A 19,330-nucleotide genomic window follows, 5' to 3' on the forward strand; every position below is an offset into this window, starting at 1 on the left:
GCCTAAGAGGAGTCGTCAGAGTACCAAGCATGCTCAGGCGATGTGCAGGGCAGAATGTGAGTCTCACTCACCTGCTCGGGAGACAAGGTGAGTCTCAGATCAGGTCAGACACCCTCTCAGGGAACCACTACCATCTACAGGAAGTTCCCGAAGGCCAGGCTCTCTATGCTGCCCTGGGATCCAGAGTCCCAGAAACGGAGGAGCAGAAACAACACCAGGTGTTGATACTTGCAAGATTTGGGGGGGGGGGGCTGGAGACTGAGGTTTGATGATTTCTGGAAGGGAGGGCTGGTGGGTTGACTGTGGGGGGAGACAGAAAAAGAGGGTGCCTTAGGAAGGGGGGTCCCTGGCTCAGGGCCACCTTCAGTCCGCAGGGAGCCTTCTCTTTGGCAAGGCTCTGCAATGCACAGGGAAGTGGGTCTCTTCCTTTTGGTTATTGAGGGCACTGGGTGAGGAAGAGCCGGCAAAAGCACACTGATGGATGTAGGATGGACCAGGGGCTCGAGGCAGCGGCACTGTGCTGTCTCTGCTTAGCTGCTGCTGCCGCCTAACAAGCCTTCTCCAGCCAAGCTTAAGGACTTTAGCAGGCCTTCTTGGCTTGGCTTGTGATTCTGAACATCATCCACCTGGTCTGTGCTGAGCTGCGCTGTGGACACCAAACGCTTACTCATGCTTACCATGTAGAGGGCTTCTGAAAAGAGGGGCCAGCTGACTGTGGCTGGGACTCCTATGTTCTCCTTAATTCTCCAGCAGTGCAGGGATGGATGGCACAGGTCCTCCACACGGCAGCCCCTGGGTTCTACATGCAGCAAAGAGAAGGCACACCCAGGGGCCAGCTGTATTTCAGGTATATCCTTGAGTTGTATTTGCACTATTTCAAATAGTCACTCGGCCAAACCCAGACTCAAAGGTTAGGGAAACAGCATCCCCTTGGGAAAGCACAGAATTCACTGTGTGCATCCAGCACATGGGTCAAGACCGGGCTCTCCAGACCTTGCTCCCATGGGTCACACTGTGAGAGACAGGCCTCGGTGAGTTTTCTTCTACCATTATATTTGAAAATACAAATACTTACTGTAGGTGTGCATACACACAGACAGACAATAAGCACAGTACAATATACGTCCGTGAACTTCCCACCCAGGCTGCAGCTGGGCCACGGACAGTCACTTATTGATTTTTTTCCAGGTGCTTTCTGTAGTAGTTTCCATCTCCTCAGGACAGGTGACACTTCGAATTCTGTGCTTTCCATTCCATTGAGAACTCAAAAAATACAGTTCTGAAATCACTGGGGTGGATGCTATACAAGTTACTGCTGAATTTTGCTTGCTTTTCCCTCATGCAGTGATGTCCACTTACTTTTTATTGTGATAAAATACATAGAACGTACGGCTTGACTTTAGCCTCTCTCGGCTTCCATTTCGGCAGCACGGACCACACCAGCACTGTTGTGGAACCACTGTTCCCAAAACATCTTCTCCACCCAACCAGACACATATTAACCAATAGCTCCCCTCTCCCAGCTTCTGGCAATTTCTTACCTTTTAAAAAATTGTGTGTGTGTGTGTGTGTGTGTGTGTGTGTGTGTGTGTGTACATGCTTAAGGTACATGTGGTTCGATCCACCATGTGGTTTCTGGGAGTCAAATTCAGGTCATCAGGCTTGGCAGCAAGTGCCTTTACTCACTGAACCGTCTTGCCAGCCCCTTTCTCTGGCAGTTTCTAATCTACTTTCCACCTCTATGAGTCTCTCTTTTGGCCAATTCCATTTAGTAGGTTTCCAAGAATACGATAGGATTATGACAGGGACATCAATCAACTGCATTCTTTTCTGTAGGTGAATAATATTTTCTTTCATGTCTAGATCACCTTTTGCAATCTTCTGTTGATGGACACCTGGGCTGTTTCCACCTTTTGACCACTGGGTGATGTTGCAGTGAACATCACCAGAAAGCCTCTTGTTTCTGTTCCTTCTGGGGAGATGCAACACACACGTCTACTCACCCCAGATAGGGATCCCATGACAGACCAAAGTATGCATACCACTAAAGTCCAACTTGGTGAGCCAATTGGGGTCATTGTGGTAGCCCACAACTGACTCAGTTTCCCAGTTTGAATCTGAAGTCTATTCTGAGTCAATAGATTTCAGGCTTGTTTGCTCCAAGGCTATGAGAAAGTTCTGATTAGCCCACAAGAAGGAACACACCATATAGCTAGATGCAGGCTGCTGATGCCAGCCAGAGGTATATTGAGATAGAAAAAGAAACTCTCTGCTCCTTGATGCAAAGCAGGATAGATAGTAGCTGAATGCCTGTGCTGTGCATTGTTCTACCTCTGTCCTTTAAAACTGTATATAGGCTGGCTGTGAAATAAACTCGGGGCTGTCCAGCATTGACTCTTTTCTGTCTTCTTCATTGTCTCTTCAATCTACACGCCTCTCTACCCAGCTACCCGGCTGACTTCGGCAGGCTCCCACAGGTCACTTACAGGAATATTGATGAGAAGTTACTTACAAGAGCAGAAAAGACATCTGTATTACCAAAGCACACTCCAAAGTGGGTGACATCTCAAAAAAAAAAAAAAAAGAAAAAAAAGCTAGGAACCTGGAGCACACTGCACAGCCTGAAGGTCGCTCAACAGGTTGGTGAGTGTCTTTTCCAAGTGACTCTGGTCTAAACCTCTTCCAGGCAGCCCAGCTGGTTTAGACTTCTCCAGGTAGCTGGTCTGGTCTTAGAGACTTCTTGGCAGCTTTATTGTTTACTCTGGCAGAGTGGGGCCTAGTGAATCCTGTCAGTTTCAGGGACCTCCTGAAGTTATTTTGAGTTGTTTATTTTCCTGCTTAGCATCTCTGAAGTATGGGATGTTTCAGTCTGGGTGGGGGGACTGTTGCATAACACACCTGGGGCACACAGTAATTCTGTTATTAGCTTTTGGACAGAGCATGGAGCTACCTATGCCTTGGAGTATGCACCATTCTACATTCCCACTGCAGTGCATGTGGGCCCCAAAGTCCCCACTTCTTCCCTAACACTTGTTTTGCTGTAGGAGACCTATTATGAGAAATCCACGGAGTCTGCTTAAAGGGTAAAGGAATTGATTAGGAAGGAAGGCTCACTACAGAACAGGAGATTTATCATAGGGTCCTGGAAGGCCAAGGTACAGTTGCACGCTGTTCTTCTGCCTGAGTCTGACCCGGCATCCAAGCCCACAAGGGAAAGCAGCGAGAGGTGAGGTCTTAAGGGTAGCCCTGAATTATGTATACGTGTGTGTGTCTGTGTGTCCTGCATGTGAGGTCAGAGGCATTGGGTACCCTGGGCCTCAAATCTTAGGCTGTTGTAAGACACTTGATCCTGGGAACTGAGCTCAGGTCCTCTCAAAGAGCAGCAAGTTAATGCTGCTTAACTGCTGAGCCATCGATCTATCCTTGCTTTTTCATGTTCTTGATATTGTCTGTGATTTGGGTGTCATATTTAAAAATCCTTTACCAAATTGTGCTTGGTTTTGAGCTTTATAAGAGCAGTATTATTCCCAGTGCAATCTTCTGCTACTTTGTGCTGTTTTCAAAGTTCTGCAATTATCTCTCTTCTCTGTTGTCCAAGCATTTTCATGGCTTTACAATATTCCATTGTGTGACCACCCACACATTAGTAACCAGTTCCCTGTTGATAGGTATCTGTGCATTGATGCCACTATTAACAGCCCATTTGATTCTTTGGTATGATTTAATTTAAAAACAGCTAACTTTTTTTCAATTAGTGAAGACATTTAGATTGAGTTGCCATGTTGGAGTGAAGAGCATACCAAGGCAGGTATTTGACTGAAACATTGATGTTTCTCAGCTGCCTATTTTGACTAGCAACTGGGCTATGAAGCCACAGGAAGTCCTGCTATTGACTTGTTCTGTGTCTCCACTACCCACGTGGTGTGGTTATCTACTAAGAGCAATCAGAGACACAACGGGCTCATTTCACTGATTTTAAGTTGGAACATTTAGCAACAGCAAGATGTCCACACAGGTTGGGGAGTAGCTGTGAAATGGAAACCCTTTCTTTACCTGCTCTCCCTGAGTGAGGTTGCAGGGGTGCCTACACTGAAGTGTCTATCTTGAAATGATTCCAAGAAAACTCTGGAGTGAAAAGCCAGCATGAGGGTCCCATGTCAGTCTGTACTACAGCTTTAATCACTCTTGAGGTTGGAGAGCAAAGGGCCAAGACCCAATAAACGCAGTCTACTGATTGCAGTTTCCAGAGCTTTCCACAATCAGGAAGGAGATGTTCACACTTAGGTAGCATGACTGAGAAAAGGGAACTCTTTAGAGTCCCAGCTAGGTCGGGTCACAGGGGTGTCTAAAAGGGTTTGAAATAACTCAAAGAAAGGTTTAATAATCCCCTCGAAAAAATAAGGTGTCACCCTTCTCCATCCCACCCTCTGGGGGTTCTCCAGCACTGTGGTGAGTGGGAGTGGTCATGAAGTTGCCAGATTTCTTCATGATTTGAAAAATAACACCATGGGAGAGGAAAGCATGAAGCAAGAGTTCAACTCTGGACAGGGGTTTGGTTTGTGGTTTGATTACTGGAACAACCAGTGACCTTGGCTGACATTGTGCAAACACAGAATTGGAAGAGAAGGAGGTGGGGTAGGACCTTGAATCATAAAAGGCTCAGCAGAAGTCACCACGGCACAGACCTTCCAGAGATCGGCAAGAGAGGCCCAAGATGAGGTGAGTCCACAGTGCACATCTCACATTTGGAGCACTCAGTGTAGAAGTCTGTGGGAGGGTGCAAAAAAGGAATGGGGTCATTGGGCTAAGGCTCTAGGCAAGTCAAGCCCATGTCCTGCAGGCCACATGCTGCTGGGGATAGCTGTGAATTCATGCAGCTCCATACAAAACTATAAATTTACTTATAGCATTATGAAATCTACCTTTCTTTCTTTCTTTCTCTCTTTCTTTCTTTCTTTCTTTCTTTCTTTCTTTCTTTCTTTCTTTCTTTCCTCCTTCCTTCCCTCCTTCTTTCCTTTCTTTCTTTTTCCCCCCTTTTTTTGCAACTTAATTGTGCAGTTTGAGTTGTGAATTTTGTAGGTGACAAAGTCATGCTGAAATGTTAAAGGCAGGATGTGCCTGGAACCTCAGTGAGTGAAGGGCCAGTGACTAAACTCCTCCTCCTGCATCCATGAGAGATGGGCTTTCAGATAGGCTGTCTATCTCTAAGGAGAACCTTTCCCCTTAAGATTATAAAGGTTTTGTTTTGACCAGGTACAAAGCAGCTTCCTGGAATATGTCTGTTAACTATGTCTGTTAACAGACTTCCTGCTTTTAAAGAAAGAAAGACAATAGTCACACATTTTAGTGACACCATCAAGGCACTCAGATTTTATCAAGATAGAGAGATTTTGAAGGTTGAGAAAAAAACTAGAAGCAGAACATCACCAAGAAATTCCTGACTGGCCAGGGTCTGCTGGGATTTGGTTACCTTTTAAGTGTGGTCTGGGCACCAGTGATGGCCACAGTCATGCCTTTAGGAAGCCAGTTTTCTCCAGGTAGCCATCTGGCATTCTTGGGTTTGATATACCACCCTTGAAAGGCAAATACAAAGTAATAGGAAGAGCCATACATGAGTTAGGGGTGATGGTGCATACCCAGCGACTCTAGAAGCTGAGGTAAGCTGAGCCTGGGAGTTCAGGAGTTTGTGACAAGCCTGGGCAACAAGTGAGGCTGTGTCTTAGGAACAACAGCTATGACAAGTTATACACTAAAACAAGCTTTTAGTTATGGGAAATTTCAAAAAGCACTGAGAATAGCAAAATAAATCATAGCCATCATCTTTAGTTAACTACAATGTCCTAACAGTGTCTCCATAGCCCAGCACTTGACGGATGTGAGGCGGAGGCGTCTTGCTGGACATCATGATCATCACGAGAGAAGAGGTTCACAGCTCTGTGCCTCCTCTCCGCTCTGTTCCTCTTTTCTCAACCCACCTCCCTCAGCTTTTTTTTTGAGACAGGCACTTGTGATGTAGCACAGGCTGTTCTCAAACCCCTGATCCTCCTGCCTCTGCCTCCGAGTGTGGAGAGTTGGGATGGCATATATGCTACCACACTGGTGATTCCTTCCTTCCTCTGTTACGGTCGTCCCTGTCTGAAGCTTGTCCAGAACTCCCAGTGTCACAGAACTTGCTGGCGTGTCTGGAATTTGCTGAAGCCTGCGGGGTTTAATAATCCCCTCCAAAAAATAAAGTGTCACCCTTCTCCATCCCACCCTCTGGGGGTTCTCCAGCACCGTGGTGAGTGGGAGGAGTCATGAAGTTGCCAGATTTCTTCATGATTTGTAAAATAACACCATGGGAGAGGAAAGCATGAAGCAAGAGTTCAACTCTGGACAGGGGTTTGGTTTGTGGTTTGATTACTGGAACAACCAGTAATGCAGCTCCTTGGCCTTAGCATTTCATTCTCTTTCTTTACTAGCTGCTTAATGGAAAGTGTGTGTGTGTGTGTGTGTGTGTGTGTGTGTGTGTGTGTGTGTATACAACTGTGTGTGGTTATGTGCACACATGCGCATACACACACAAGGAAACCACATGTACAAAGAGACCACCTCTACATTCCTTCTTGCCACCTTTCTGCAGAGCCCTGGGAGCTATTGTCACACTCCTGCTGTGGGGACAGCTTTTAGCTGTGGACTTGGGCAATGACGTCATGGATACGACCGGTGAGTCTCTGGGTTTTCCCCGGAACTATGCACCCCAGCTGTGCCCCAGTCTGGCCCTATCAAAGCTGCACTGTGTTAGGGAAGACCTGGTTCCTCTTCCTGTTCTCTTCTTCCCATATCTGTGGGGCCTCCCTTCTTCAGCTTCCACTCGGGGGTGGAGGGAGTCTGGTGTGCAGGGCAGCTCCTCTTGGCTGACTTTTCCTAGGAGCCACCTGAACATCCATGGCTTTCACTGGCTTCTTTTTGCTTGGCAGAGGACAGCTGCCCGAAGCCCCCGGAGATCACAAATGGCTACGTGGAGCACATGGTTCGCTATCGCTGCCGCCCACACTACAGACTGCGGACTGAAGGAGATGGTAAGGCCTGGATGAGCATCTCTCCCTGCACACCCCTGGTCCTGTCTGGTGTTCCTGTGATGGAGAGGGCTGGGGTACCTGGCCAGAAACTTCATGAGTATTGCCTGGAGCCAGGAGAGTTAGATTCGGATAAAGTTTCTGTCTCCTGTTGGTGGTCCTGCTGCCGACTAAGTGGGCTCAGCTTCCTGTTTTGTTTTGTTGAGAGGCAGCAACCCCATGGCCCCTGTGGCTCGGGAGTGCCGTCTTCACCTATGGTATTGGGCAGACTACTATGTTCTGACAGTTTCTAAGGACTTCACTGTGTCGTTAAAGCTCCTGTGGTTCTGACAGAATCTTTTTCTGGAGAGATACTCCTCGTTTCATTTTTCTGACAAGGAAACAGGCTGAGGTAGTCTGTGAGAGGCAGAGTCCCTGACTTCTTCCTCTCCTATACTGCCATTTGCCATGACTGACTCCTGGCCTGCCAGGCACAACGTGACCCGAGGCACAGTACTCCGGGCCTTCCTTCCCTCCCTTTCCTCCAACTCTTTAAGCCTTCTTGATAGACATCTCCTCATGCTACCCCCGGGCCAGACTTGCCTTCTCTGAGCCCGTCTCCTCCTTTGTTTCAGGAGTGTATGCCTTAAACAGCGAGAAGCAGTGGGTGAACGCAGCTGCCGGAGAGAGACTCCCCGAATGTGTGGCAGGTGGGTGCTGGGGTCTTAGAACACGGGCAGGGACCGAGGCTAGAATGTGGCCGAGCCACGTTCTGCTTGTGTGGCCTGAATATGTGAGAGCCAAGACAGAGGTTAGGGAGAGCCACAGCTGGTAAGGCAGGGACAAGATGCCTCTCAGAGAGCTTAGTAAGTGTCCTGCTCATTTAGGTATAGGGGGGCTGGCCCTCCACACAGAACACCTGCTTACAGAGACCTGTTCAGAGGTAAAATGAATGCCCCAGGCTAGGACAAATGAAGGACCAGGCTAGGGTGGACATAAGCTGAGCCCACAAGGGGTAAGGCAGGGTATGGGGCCATCTGGGACCCCTGCAATCCATAATTCTCCCCTCTTCTGCCTGGATGAGGACTTTGCTCAATTTCTATTATCAGTGTCAGGAACTGCCAACCTCTTTTGGGTTAACCTCACCATCCATAAAAAAGTCTATGTTCCTGCCAACGCTGCCGCAGGGCCATCTTTGTCAGAGAATGAAACACACACAGCTTCCAGCCCTTTCCCTGAGTTTCAGAGAATTGTGGAATTTTTGTGTGATGATGTTTATGTATGTATGTAAGTAGGTATATATATATTTATATAGTAGTTTATCAGCCACGGTTTAAAATAGATTCTTAGTCACTTAATGTGTAAGTACTAGAAATGAGGAGCAGGAGGCAAGGGCAGAGTGTACGGACACTGCTGGGTGTGGCAGCAGTGGTGGCTGATGCTTCCAGGGCCTCCGCAGGTAGGGCCCGCTCCCCACTGCCGTTCACATTCCTCCCTCCCTGTGCAGAGTGTGGGAAGCCGAAGCATCCTGTGGACCAGGTGCAGCGTATCATAGGTGGTTCTCTGGATGCCAAAGGCAGCTTTCCTTGGCAGGCCAAGATGGTCTCCCGCCATGAACTCACCACAGGGGCCACACTCATCAGTGACCAGTGGCTGCTGACCACAGCCAAAAACCTCTTCCTGAATCACAGTGAGAATGCGACAGCCAAGGACATTGCCCCTACCTTAAAACTCTACGTGGGGAGACAGCAGCAGGTGGAGATTGAGAAGGTAGTTGTCCACCCCAACCGCTCTGTGGTGGACATTGGGCTAATCAAGCTCAAACAGAAGGTGCTTGTCAATGACAGAGTGATGCCTATCTGCCTGCCGTCCACGGACTACGTAGCCACGGGCCGCGTGGGCTATGTGTCTGGCTGGGGGCGGAACGCCAACTTTAGATTTACTGATCGTCTCAAGTACGTCATGCTGCCGGTGGCTGACCAGGACAGCTGTGTGCAGCACTATGAGGGCAGCACAGTGCTCGAGAAGAAGGTCCCCAAGAGTCCTGTTGGGGTACAGCCCATCTTAAATGAACATACCTTCTGTGCTGGCATGACCAAGTTCCAGGAAGACACCTGCTATGGCGATGCTGGCAGTGCCTTTGCCATTCACGACCTGGAGCAGGACATCTGGTATGCAGCCGGGATCCTGAGCTTTGATAAGAGCTGTTCTGTAGCTGAGTACGGGGTGTACGTCAAGGTGAACTCCATCCTGGACTGGATTCAGGAAACCATGGCCAGTGAATAATGCAGGGCTGACGGGAAGGCTACGCTCAGACAGACAGGCTGAGAGCATTGGTCACCATGGACGAGGGGGCGGTGTAGGGACAGGACATCATCTGAGGGGTGCTAGCCCTGCACTGCTCAGTCAATAATAAAGAACTTGTGTATGACCCATTTGTAGTCTTTGACTCTCATTTACAGTACTGGGTGGCCAAGAAGCATGGTGGACTGGAAAATGTGACCCCCCCCCCCATCCTGAGGTGCCAGAAAACCCCTAGGGTGCTGTAGACTGTCTGTCTTGGGGCATCGTGTTTATGAAATCCAGGTCTAAGGACCCTTGCTTTTCAGTCAAGGAAAAAGACTTGGAGAAGTGAAGTGCTTTGGTTAAACTCACTCAGCTATTTAACGAAGGAGCTGAACTTGATCCTGGGTCTGCTTGGATGCAAACCCTGAGCTCACTGAACGTATCTCGTCACTTCTCTGAAGAGGAAGGGGTGTGAGCTCAGAGTGGGACAAGGGTTGTGACCTTCTGTTTGTGCTTCCATCTGCCAGTGCCCCAGAAACCAAAACAGGCACATGCAGGCAGGCTATGGACTTACGGGCTCCTCACCACAGCTCAGCCCACAGATTTGCTTAGTAACTTAAGCTCCCTGGTTGTTACTTATCCCCACATCTTTTCCGTTAGGGATGAACACTAGTAACTCTCCAGAGTCCCCTGGCTGGGATGCTCTGGGACTTGGCTGAGTTGGGGTCTCTTCCACTGGAGAAACTCACCCTACACTGGGGGCTGGAGACAAGCCACATGCCCTTCTACCTCAGAAATAAAGGAGTCAAGGAAGAGACATCAAGCTCTCCTCTCTGAACACTTCCTTGTCCCAAGCCTTCAGAACAGGCCTTCTCTAGTCTACCTTCTCATCGTGCCAAACACAGCCTCTCTTCAAGGCATATAAGGCCACCGGGGATGTGCTCACCTGCATCCTCAGTCACTGGCGAATCTCTCCAGGGGGCGCTATGGGGCCAAGGGACACAAGGACCTATATTCTAGAACCCGGGAGAAACCAGCCAGAAACTTGAACAGCACAGTCCTGTACTTACACACGGCCAGACAGCAGGTGGCTGGCCACTCCCTTCTGCCATTGCTTGGTCCCTCCATAGCAGGCCTCCTGCTTGCTCCCCAGCAATGCTTCTCCTTTCCTGCACAGGGACTCCGTCTTCTCTCCCCAGAGACGGTTCTCTGTCCAGGAGTCATTTAGAGTTACATGGTATCTAGCACAGCACAGGGCATGTAGCACATGCTTAATAAATACTGGTGGAAGTGAAAGCAACCAAGATAGGAGCTAAAACATCAATTCAGACTGCAGGGGCCCCTCGCCCTCACCCCAGCCCTCAGGAAGAAAGATGGAAGTATTCTTCCTGTGCGGGTTCTGAGATTTTGCTGGCACCTGAGCACTTAGCCAAAGCACAGAAGACCTGTTGGATAGGTTGAGTTGGACAAAGAAATTTTATTCTTCCATAGGATGTGGAGGAAGGTTTAGAGTTCACCTAGGAGATCAGTAACATTAGAGACCTGACCCTTACGATCCCCGTGCACTAATTTTCATCCTGTGGGCCTAAGGCGGCTGCCATAGCCCCATCTATCACAAGGATGGGAAAGAACTCTTTTCCCATCCCTGAAGTGTTCTCGGCTTTAAGTGGAGGACATGAAAAACCCTGAACACCTTCTTCCTGTGCCACATCCATCAGAATCAGGTCTCATTTCACTTTTCCAGGATGGACAAGCTTAGAAAGATGCAGCTGACAACAGGGCTGGCCCCGAGGTGACCATGCTGCCACAACAAGCCTGGATCTCTGCAGGTGACAAGTCTTTGCTGCCCAGCAGGTCACAGGCTGCTTGGCCACAGACCTCCAGCTCTGACCTACTGTCCTGTTCCAGAGTGTCAGGGATAACAGCCACCATGAGGTTTAAGAGAAACACAAGTTTCCTGAGGTTGGGCCAGGGGGGACCCTGGAAGGTCAACTAGTCTTCAAAAGCTGCTGGAATCAGCAAACCCCACAGGCTTTCCCCCTTCAACAATTCTGATATACCTTTGGTCTTGAGTCCTTGAAATAAGCGACGGTGGCACTGTCTTCTGGGGAGCTCTGTCCCTTACTTCCCAAGGAAGTAACTTGTTGTTTAGCTTAAACTATGCTGGATGGTGAAGGGCCACATTTTCCTCTTGCCAATTTAATAGCCTGCCAGTTGTAAATGAGCCGCCCAGGGCAGTGGTTTCAGTCCACGCCAGGAAGGTTCCGAAAACAAAAGAACTCTCCTGTACTATAGAATGTTCATTATTTCAAGAGAAGCTGGGATAGGAAGGAGAAAAGGGACAAGTGAATGGAGGCGTGGGGAAGGATCTGTGTGCGTGTGTGCGCGCGTGCGCGCGCGTGCACGTGCATGTGCATAGACATGTAATCAAACTGTTCTTACAGTGTCTAGGAGGATGCATGACCTTAGGGTGGGGGGGAAAGACAAGTCCAGATAAAAGGAAGTTACAAAGACCACCCGAACACTGTTGCCCGACTGCTCTGAGGCTCTCAGGGAATGGACACTCAGGCATCCGGATTCTTGGAGTACTGGGGCTTCTGGGCAGGGGCCGTTGATTACAGCACATCAAACCGCTTTGCAGGACCAGTGAACGTGTCTCTGCGGGACTCCAGACCACAGGCCCTCTGGGTTCAAGTCCTGTTTCCAGTCACAACTCTTTCATCTCCAACAGCTGTGAGCGTGCTAAATGTCTTGATAGAGGAGGTCATATTTGGGGATATTCTTGGGATCAATAGGACTCTGGACAATAAGTTTCCCCCTCATCGCTCCCCGGTAGATGACTTCAATCAAATCCATGAAGTCTTGTTTGGTTTTGAAGCTTCCCACAAATTTAGTGTGATCGGGAGACCTGCAGCACAGAGGGAAATAACCATGGTCAGAGCTTTCCAGTGTGTGAAGCCTGCATGGTCAGCAGCAAGCAGTGGCCTCGTTCTCCCTTCTTGTCTGGGAAGCTCTCCACCTGTGGTCTGACCACTGCCTTTCCCAGGTACAGTACACAGGACTATATGCTGTAGGGCTGTGACCAAAGTCTGGGTGTGGGAAGACCCTGCCTTTGCATCCCTTTCCACATCACTACCATGTAGAGTCCTCTGAGTACTGGAGCAGGCAGAGTTTGCTTGGTGTCTCTGTAAAAGCCCATTAACTAATCACAGTCCCTCAAGTTCTCCTCACTGACACTGCTGAGTTGTGGGGATTAATAACCTTACAAATTATTTTAAACATCAGGTATATTGCTTGCAGAAAGATTTAAAAGAGAAATAAAGTCAGCTGTGAGGCCAGAAGTCACCTTTTGATGTATACCTTTCCAGTTCTGTGTAGGGGTGCGTATTCTATTTATTTTGTTAAGATAAGAATCATGTCACAAACTATTTAGTAATGTGATTTTACAACTAATTATTTGCCCCAGAGTTGTAAAATATGCATCTACAATATACTCTTAAACTCCTAGAAATGTAATTACTGGGTTAAAAGATGAAGCACTTAAAAGGTGTTTGACACTGTGTCCTGCATTCCACGTAAGAAGGTTGTGCTAAATTAATATAGGAACCGACTCCTAGGAGGATAAGCAGCTCCAAACAGTGTGAAACTCATCTCCATCAGGTAATGAGAAAGCAGACACACCTCCTCAGGGTAAGGGAGACCACAATCCTAGATACAGCCAACGGTACTCAGATAGGGGTGTGAACAGGATGGAGGGGAGGGCATTAGAAGATATCACGTGACTTATTTTGACAGGCCTTCTTGAAGAATGACTTCAAAATTCTCTGAGTGGCAGAAGACACTTGCAAGAGAGAAGTGTGTCTTCCTGGCAGGAATGCTTCTTTTGTAAATGCCAACTACCAGCCCCCAAAGTTTAGGAACCAGGGATTTTCTTGCAATGGATTTTTTTTTTTTTTGGTAAATTTTATATTCTACGCTCAGCTAATATAGATATTCTACATTCTCTATACCTAAGGATGGTTAGTCAGTACTTCAAAAACTATACTATTTTTTTCATATTTAAGTTAGAAATTAAAATTTGCTAATCATACTTGAAAACTCATATTTTGCACTAAAGTTTCATAAAAAATAGAGAGCATCAAATACGGAGACAGTACTCGTCACTTAGCCAGACTCGGAGCCGACAGAACAGTACGTGAGCTACTGCACCTGCCTTGATAGAACCAACGTTCCAGACTGTAGAGTCAACTTAACTTACCCATAATCTACTTTCATGTGCTGCCCATTGAAGAAAAACACAGTAGATGGAATGTAGCTGATGTCAAAGTACTGCGTGTAGACTGGCGTGTGGTCCACATCTACCAGGTATATAGCAGCCATTTTACTTAAGTCGGCAGAAGTCTTCGAGAGCTGTGAACGACAAGATGGATGCCAGGTGCATGATGCTTCTTTTGTGAAATGTACTATAATATTGTATGTGAAACTTACTATAACATTTTTTTTTTGAGAAAAATTTTGTTTGAGAAAATACCTAAACCAAGAATGAAGCCCATTTGAATTCCTCATAAGACACAATCCTGGAACTTGCTATGTAGACCAGGCTGGCCTTGAACTCACAGAGGTCTACCCGTCTCTGCCTCCCAAGTGCTGGGATTAAAAGTGTACACTGCTATGCCCAGCTAGACATACTATTACTGTTCAGAGGGTGGATCCCTGTTGACAGGGTCAGGAGAAGGCACTGTGTGGTTGTTTGAATGAGAATGGCCCCCATGGGCTCATATATTTGAATACTTGGGTTCCCAGTTGGTAGAACTGTTTGAGAAGGATTAGGAGTTGTGGCCTTGTTGGAGGAGATGTGTCATCATGGGCAGGCTTCGAGGTTTCAAAAGCCCATACCGTTCCCCGTTAGCTTTCTATGTCTTTTGCCTGTGTTAAGATGTGAACTCTCAGATACTTCTCTAACTTCATGTCTGCCTGTCTGCTGCCATGCTCCCTGCCATGATGGTCATAGATTCCAACCCTCTAAAACTATGAGCCCCAAATAACCTCTTTCTTGTATAAGTTGTCTTGGTTATGGGGTCTTGCCACAGCAATAGAGAAGTAACTAAGACACGTTGGGGAAAATATTTTCTTTGGTTTTGTTGATGTTTGATTCTTGCTTTTTTTGAGACTAAGTTTTTTTTTTAAAGTTTTATTTATTTGTGTATGTGCAGGGGGTGGGGGGTGGGGTAGGACAGGTGTATGTGTGTTACAGTGCATGTGTAGAAGCCAGAGGACAATTTGTTGGGGTCAGGTCTCTCCATCTTAGTGGCAAGAGCCCTTACCTGCTGAGCCATCCCATGGGCTCATGTGCGATTATTTTCAAGAAAGGAATCTATACTTACTTAAAGTGAGCTGGGAGCATAGCTCAGTGCTAGAGCATGAGGTCTAGTTTCAATGCTCGGTACTTCAAAACAAAAACTATAGATCCTGACATACCCACATGCAACAACTCAGGAACATTCACATAGATGCTGACTCTCCCCAGACTCTTTCCTCCTAGGAATGAAAAGTAGAGAAGTGCCTGGTGCCACCTCCCACGGGGTAACTGTCCTCAGTGCTTTACACTTGTTAACCTACTTGACAGTTAGTGCATGAGCTGTGCACTTAGCATCCCCATTTTACAGATGACAAAGCCGAGGCAGAGGAGGTAATTATAGGACACACCCCTAAGCAGCAGTTGTGGGATTTGAACTTTGGAGGCTTGGTTTCAGAACCAATCAATCTATATAATTGTTTTGTTGGTATTGGGAGTTGAACTCAGGGCCTCACACACAAGAGGTAACTGTTCCTGAGTTACACTTCTAACCTAGAATCTATACTCTTTCCCATAGCTATAAGTATACATTTCTGATCATCTTTTCCCAGGTTAATATATCGTTCTTACTTATTGACTGGTGTGTGTGTGTGTGTGTGTGTGTGTGTGTGTGTGTGTGTGTGTTTGTGTGTGTGTGTCCCATGTGTGAGTGTGGGTGTACATGGAGGTCAGAGGACAACTTTTCAGGATTCAGTTCTCTCCTTCCACTGTGGGTTCCACAGACTGAACCCAGGTTGGCAGTCCTGTGCAGCAAACACTCCCCTGCTGAGCCATGTCACCAGCCCCACACATTCACTTTAATTACATAATGCTACTCTTACATTTGGTCCCCACAGGTGACTGCCGCAATAGAGATGGGTGGGAAGAGATGTCAGTCCTTGGTTCCATCTCCATAATATACAGAGACAAGAAAAAAAAATACAGTGACTCTACCCCCTAATTTCCCTCTTTACTAATTTGAGTGTGAAGACATGCTGTGAAACTTGACCTCTCCACCAGGCCATTCTAGGAGCAGCAGACAAGTAGAGTTTTGGCACCTAGGGAAACAGTTTGGACCCCACTTCACAACTTATACTCCCTGGAGGGGTTTCTGCAGTTCCGTATGTGACTGTTGAAAGGACAATGTTCAGACACTTAGTGTTGGCATTTCCTGCTCTTCCATTGCCTGAATTTTTAATTAAAACTGTTCATTTAAAAATTCACTTACAATATCATCCAGCTGCAGACAGACAGGGTCCTCGTCCCTCCCAAACCTGAGAACCAACACCTTCTCCGCAGTGCTTTTGATGGCCTGGTCCACTTCTTTCTTGCTAGTCAGTTTGGGCAAGAGGAAGCTCATCTTGAAATACTCCAGCGTTAGCCTGCACTACCAATTCTGCAATGTTTACAGGCCGTTTCGATGAATCGCCTGAGTCCTAATGTACAGAACAAAACAACGCCATTTAGCATCAGCCATGTGTTCAGGTGATTTAAAAAGAAACATTTCAGGAAGCCTTGTTTAGTGAAGAGTCCCCACCCCTCACCTGCCATCCCTGGGCCCAGCTTCCAGAACTTCATGTGCCCTCCTAAAACACCAGGTAACTGCTTTCGGTAATTTCTCTTAGAAGTACATGAGAAACTACATACCATACCAGAAGAACATATACACATTTCTGTATTTTCCCCACCCCGTTTACACAAGAGATAGATTGTATGATAAGCCAGTGGTCCAGCAAATAAGAGATGACACCCTCAGATGTGGGGACTGGAGATTTAGTTAGAACAGAATAGGAAGACAAGGCAAAGCCTCTAACTGCCGAGCGCTGTCCCCACTCAATAGTCCTGTGGAGCCGTGGGCAGCTGAGTAGAGAGGCAGCTGCACAAGGAGAGGTTGGCCTGCAGCTAAAGGTTGCTGCTATCCCCACCCCACCACCAATACCACTGCCTGACTCAAAATGGAAGCAGGATTTATGGGAAGTGCTGAGGCAGACAGGCTTGCTGATCTTTGCAGTCTAGAGGAGGAGTGGCCACAGAGCGGGGAACAGCAGAGGCTCAGGACGTAACTCACCCATCTTCCTGCACTTCACATTGTTTTAAATCTAACATTTAATGAGACTCCCACAGCCCTACATAGAAAACTTCCGGATTCTCTAACAGTAGCACACCATTTCACATGCAGACCATACATACTTCATTGGTTCTTCATGATGGATGTTAGTATTTTCTCAAGCCCTGGCTTAAGGAGTCTTCCTAGGTGCATTTTATCACATGGCAAACAGATCAATTTTAAGTGTGTGGAGCTAGGCGGTGGTTGCGAACACCTTTGACCCCAGCACTCAGGAGGCAGAGGCAGGCAGATCTCTGAGTTCTAGGCTAGCCTGGCCTGCAGAGTGAGTTCCAAGACAGCCAGAGCTACACAGTGAAACCCTGTCTTGGAAAACACCATCAACAAAAAAGTGTGTGGAAGTCACAATTAAATAAGTGAATCAAAAGATGTTGATAGAGCGGCCTGATTGGATCTTCTCTTTGCCCCTTTTTGGTGCTGGGCTTCTTATTCTATAGACCAGTTTGTTCTGTTATACTTCTAGCTATAAGACAAAGGCTAGAATTTGTGCTACAAAATTGCTAGTCTAGCTCCTAATTTTATGGGAAGAAACTTCATATCTGAGGAGTGCTCTGACTGAAGAAGCATTATTTTTTTATTTTTTTATTTTTTTATTTTTTTGGTTTTTCGAGACAGGGTTTCTCTGTGTAGCTTTGCGCCTTTCCTGGGACTCACTTGGTAGTCCAGGCTGGCCTCGAACTCTCAGAGATCCGCCTGCCTCTGCCTCCCGAGTGCTGGGATTAAAGGCGTGCGTCGCCGCCGCCGCCGCCGCCGCCGCCGCCGCCGCCGCCGCCGCCGCCACCACCGCCTGGCTGAAGAAGCATTATTGAGGGCATCCACAAGGAGACGTGACCGAGAGATTAGACACTTTGAATTTAGTTTCCAGGTTTGTTAATGTTATGAAGCCTCAATTCTTTCACCCCTTTCATCAAAAATTACATTTCAAGGTATGAACTGGGGCTGGGAAGATGGCCTAGTTGGTAAAGTGCTTGCCTGGCAGTTGTGAGGACTGAGTTTGATTCCCAGAGTCCATGTTAACAGAAGCCTGGTGTGTGAGCATATGCTTATGATCTCAGTACTTGGGAGGCTGAGTCAGGCAGATTCCTGGGGTTTTTATGGCCAGTCAGCCTAGCCCATTCAGTGAGTGGCTAGCCAGCCTAAGACCTTGTCTCAAAAAGACCAAAGTGGGTGGCAGCTGAGACATAATAATGTCTCATCGTTAGAATTCAAGCAAACAAATTCCTGTGCTACTAATAAAAAGAGGAAGGGAAAGGTGTGTGGTCGAGAGAGAGGCCCCACGTGGTACTGGACAAATGTTGGAAGGAGTAGGAAACTGAGACCATATCTAAGACAATGTATACATGAAGGATATAAATGGAGAATCATAAAAGAAATGAACACTAAATACATTTGGAAAGTCCAGTTTTGCAAGCAGACAAAGAACAGCGAATTAAAGGCATAATTAAGAAATGCATAAAGTTGACAAACATTAAATAAGACAGTAACACACAGTGGCAAGAGAGTGAAGGAAGGGGCAGGCAGGAATGTTGGAATTCAGAGACAAAACCTCTTTGGAAAGAAAACTGGCATATTCCTTACACAACAGCTTTATTTTGAGAATACGAACAAAGACACAGACTTATGTTCACAGGCTAATCAACACATTTATCATGGCAAAAGCTGTAAATAGCCAAAATGTCCATCAACAGGATATTAATAATAGTAGTCCTGTGATCTTTTTTTTTTTTTTTTTTTTTTTTTTGAGACAGGGTTTCTCTGTGTAGCTTTGGAGCCTGTCCCGGAACTCGCTTTGTAGACCAGGCTGGCCTCGAACTCACAGAGATTCGCCTGCTTCTGCCTCCAGAGTGCTGGGATTAAAGGCGTGCGCCACCACCGCCAGGCCCTGTGATCTATCTTACACTGTCATTGAAAAAAGTTATGAACCAGTATGTAAAGTCTGATTCTGCTTTTTGTAAATATTTAATATATAATATTTACAAAGGAAAATGGAAATAAATATCCCAAGATACCATCAAAGGACATATTTGAACATGAACAGGCAGGTGATTATTATTTTTATTATTACTATTATTATTATTTACAGTAAGGGTCTTACTACTTAGTAGCCCAGGTTGGCTTTGAATTTGTGGCAATCTTCCTGTCTCTGCCTTACAATTGCTGGGATGACAGGCGTGTACCACCACGCTAGGTAGATAACTTTTATTTACGTCAGGGCAGACATGTCTACTTTGCAAAATACCCCGCGCATGTGTTTTACAAGATGCCGGTGTTTGGGTTACTCCTGGTCCACAGGGAGGACACTTCAAACCACCCGTCAGCAATCCCGGACTCCTTCACGGGATAGCCAAGGCACAACTGTCTCCTTCCGCCGTCCCAACCCGGGAAAGGACCTTAACCCCAACTAACCTGGGCCGTTGTTAGAAACGCCTCTTTGGCCTGCAAACCCTTACAAGCGGAAGTGAGAAACATGGACGCAGAAAATGAACGTGTCATCGCGCGCCCCAGTCAATAGCCAATCAGCACAAACGATATTATTTTAGTTCTCGC

The 19,330-nt window shown here is 47.1% G+C and overlaps 2 protein-coding genes across 2 annotated transcripts; one reads left to right on the forward strand and one right to left on the reverse strand.

Moving 5' to 3' along the window:
* The first annotated feature begins 4,668 nt into the window (after window positions 1-4,668).
* Window positions 4,669-9,468, forward strand: LOC131910682 (haptoglobin). The gene is made up of 5 exons (XM_059262570.1): window positions 4,669-4,719; window positions 6,623-6,705; window positions 6,960-7,061; window positions 7,673-7,747; window positions 8,545-9,468. The coding sequence occupies exons 1-5, from the start codon at window positions 4,715-4,717 to the stop codon at window positions 9,321-9,323; spliced, it is 1,044 nt and encodes a 347-aa protein (XP_059118553.1). The 5' UTR covers window positions 4,669-4,714; the 3' UTR covers window positions 9,324-9,468.
* Window positions 9,469-11,772: 2,304 nt separating this feature from the next.
* Window positions 11,773-19,288, reverse strand: Txnl4b (thioredoxin like 4B). The gene is made up of 4 exons (XM_059262571.1): window positions 19,190-19,288; window positions 15,887-16,094; window positions 13,582-13,733; window positions 11,773-12,231 (listed from the first exon to the last, which is right to left on the reverse strand). The coding sequence occupies exons 2-4, from the start codon at window positions 16,016-16,018 to the stop codon at window positions 12,066-12,068; spliced, it is 450 nt and encodes a 149-aa protein (XP_059118554.1). The 5' UTR covers window positions 16,019-16,094; window positions 19,190-19,288; the 3' UTR covers window positions 11,773-12,065.
* Window positions 19,289-19,330: the final 42 nt, after the last annotated feature.

This window comes from Peromyscus eremicus, chromosome 5 (genome assembly GCF_949786415.1).
Source record: "Peromyscus eremicus chromosome 5, PerEre_H2_v1, whole genome shotgun sequence".
NCBI classification, from domain to species: Eukaryota; Metazoa; Chordata; class Mammalia; order Rodentia; family Cricetidae; genus Peromyscus; species Peromyscus eremicus.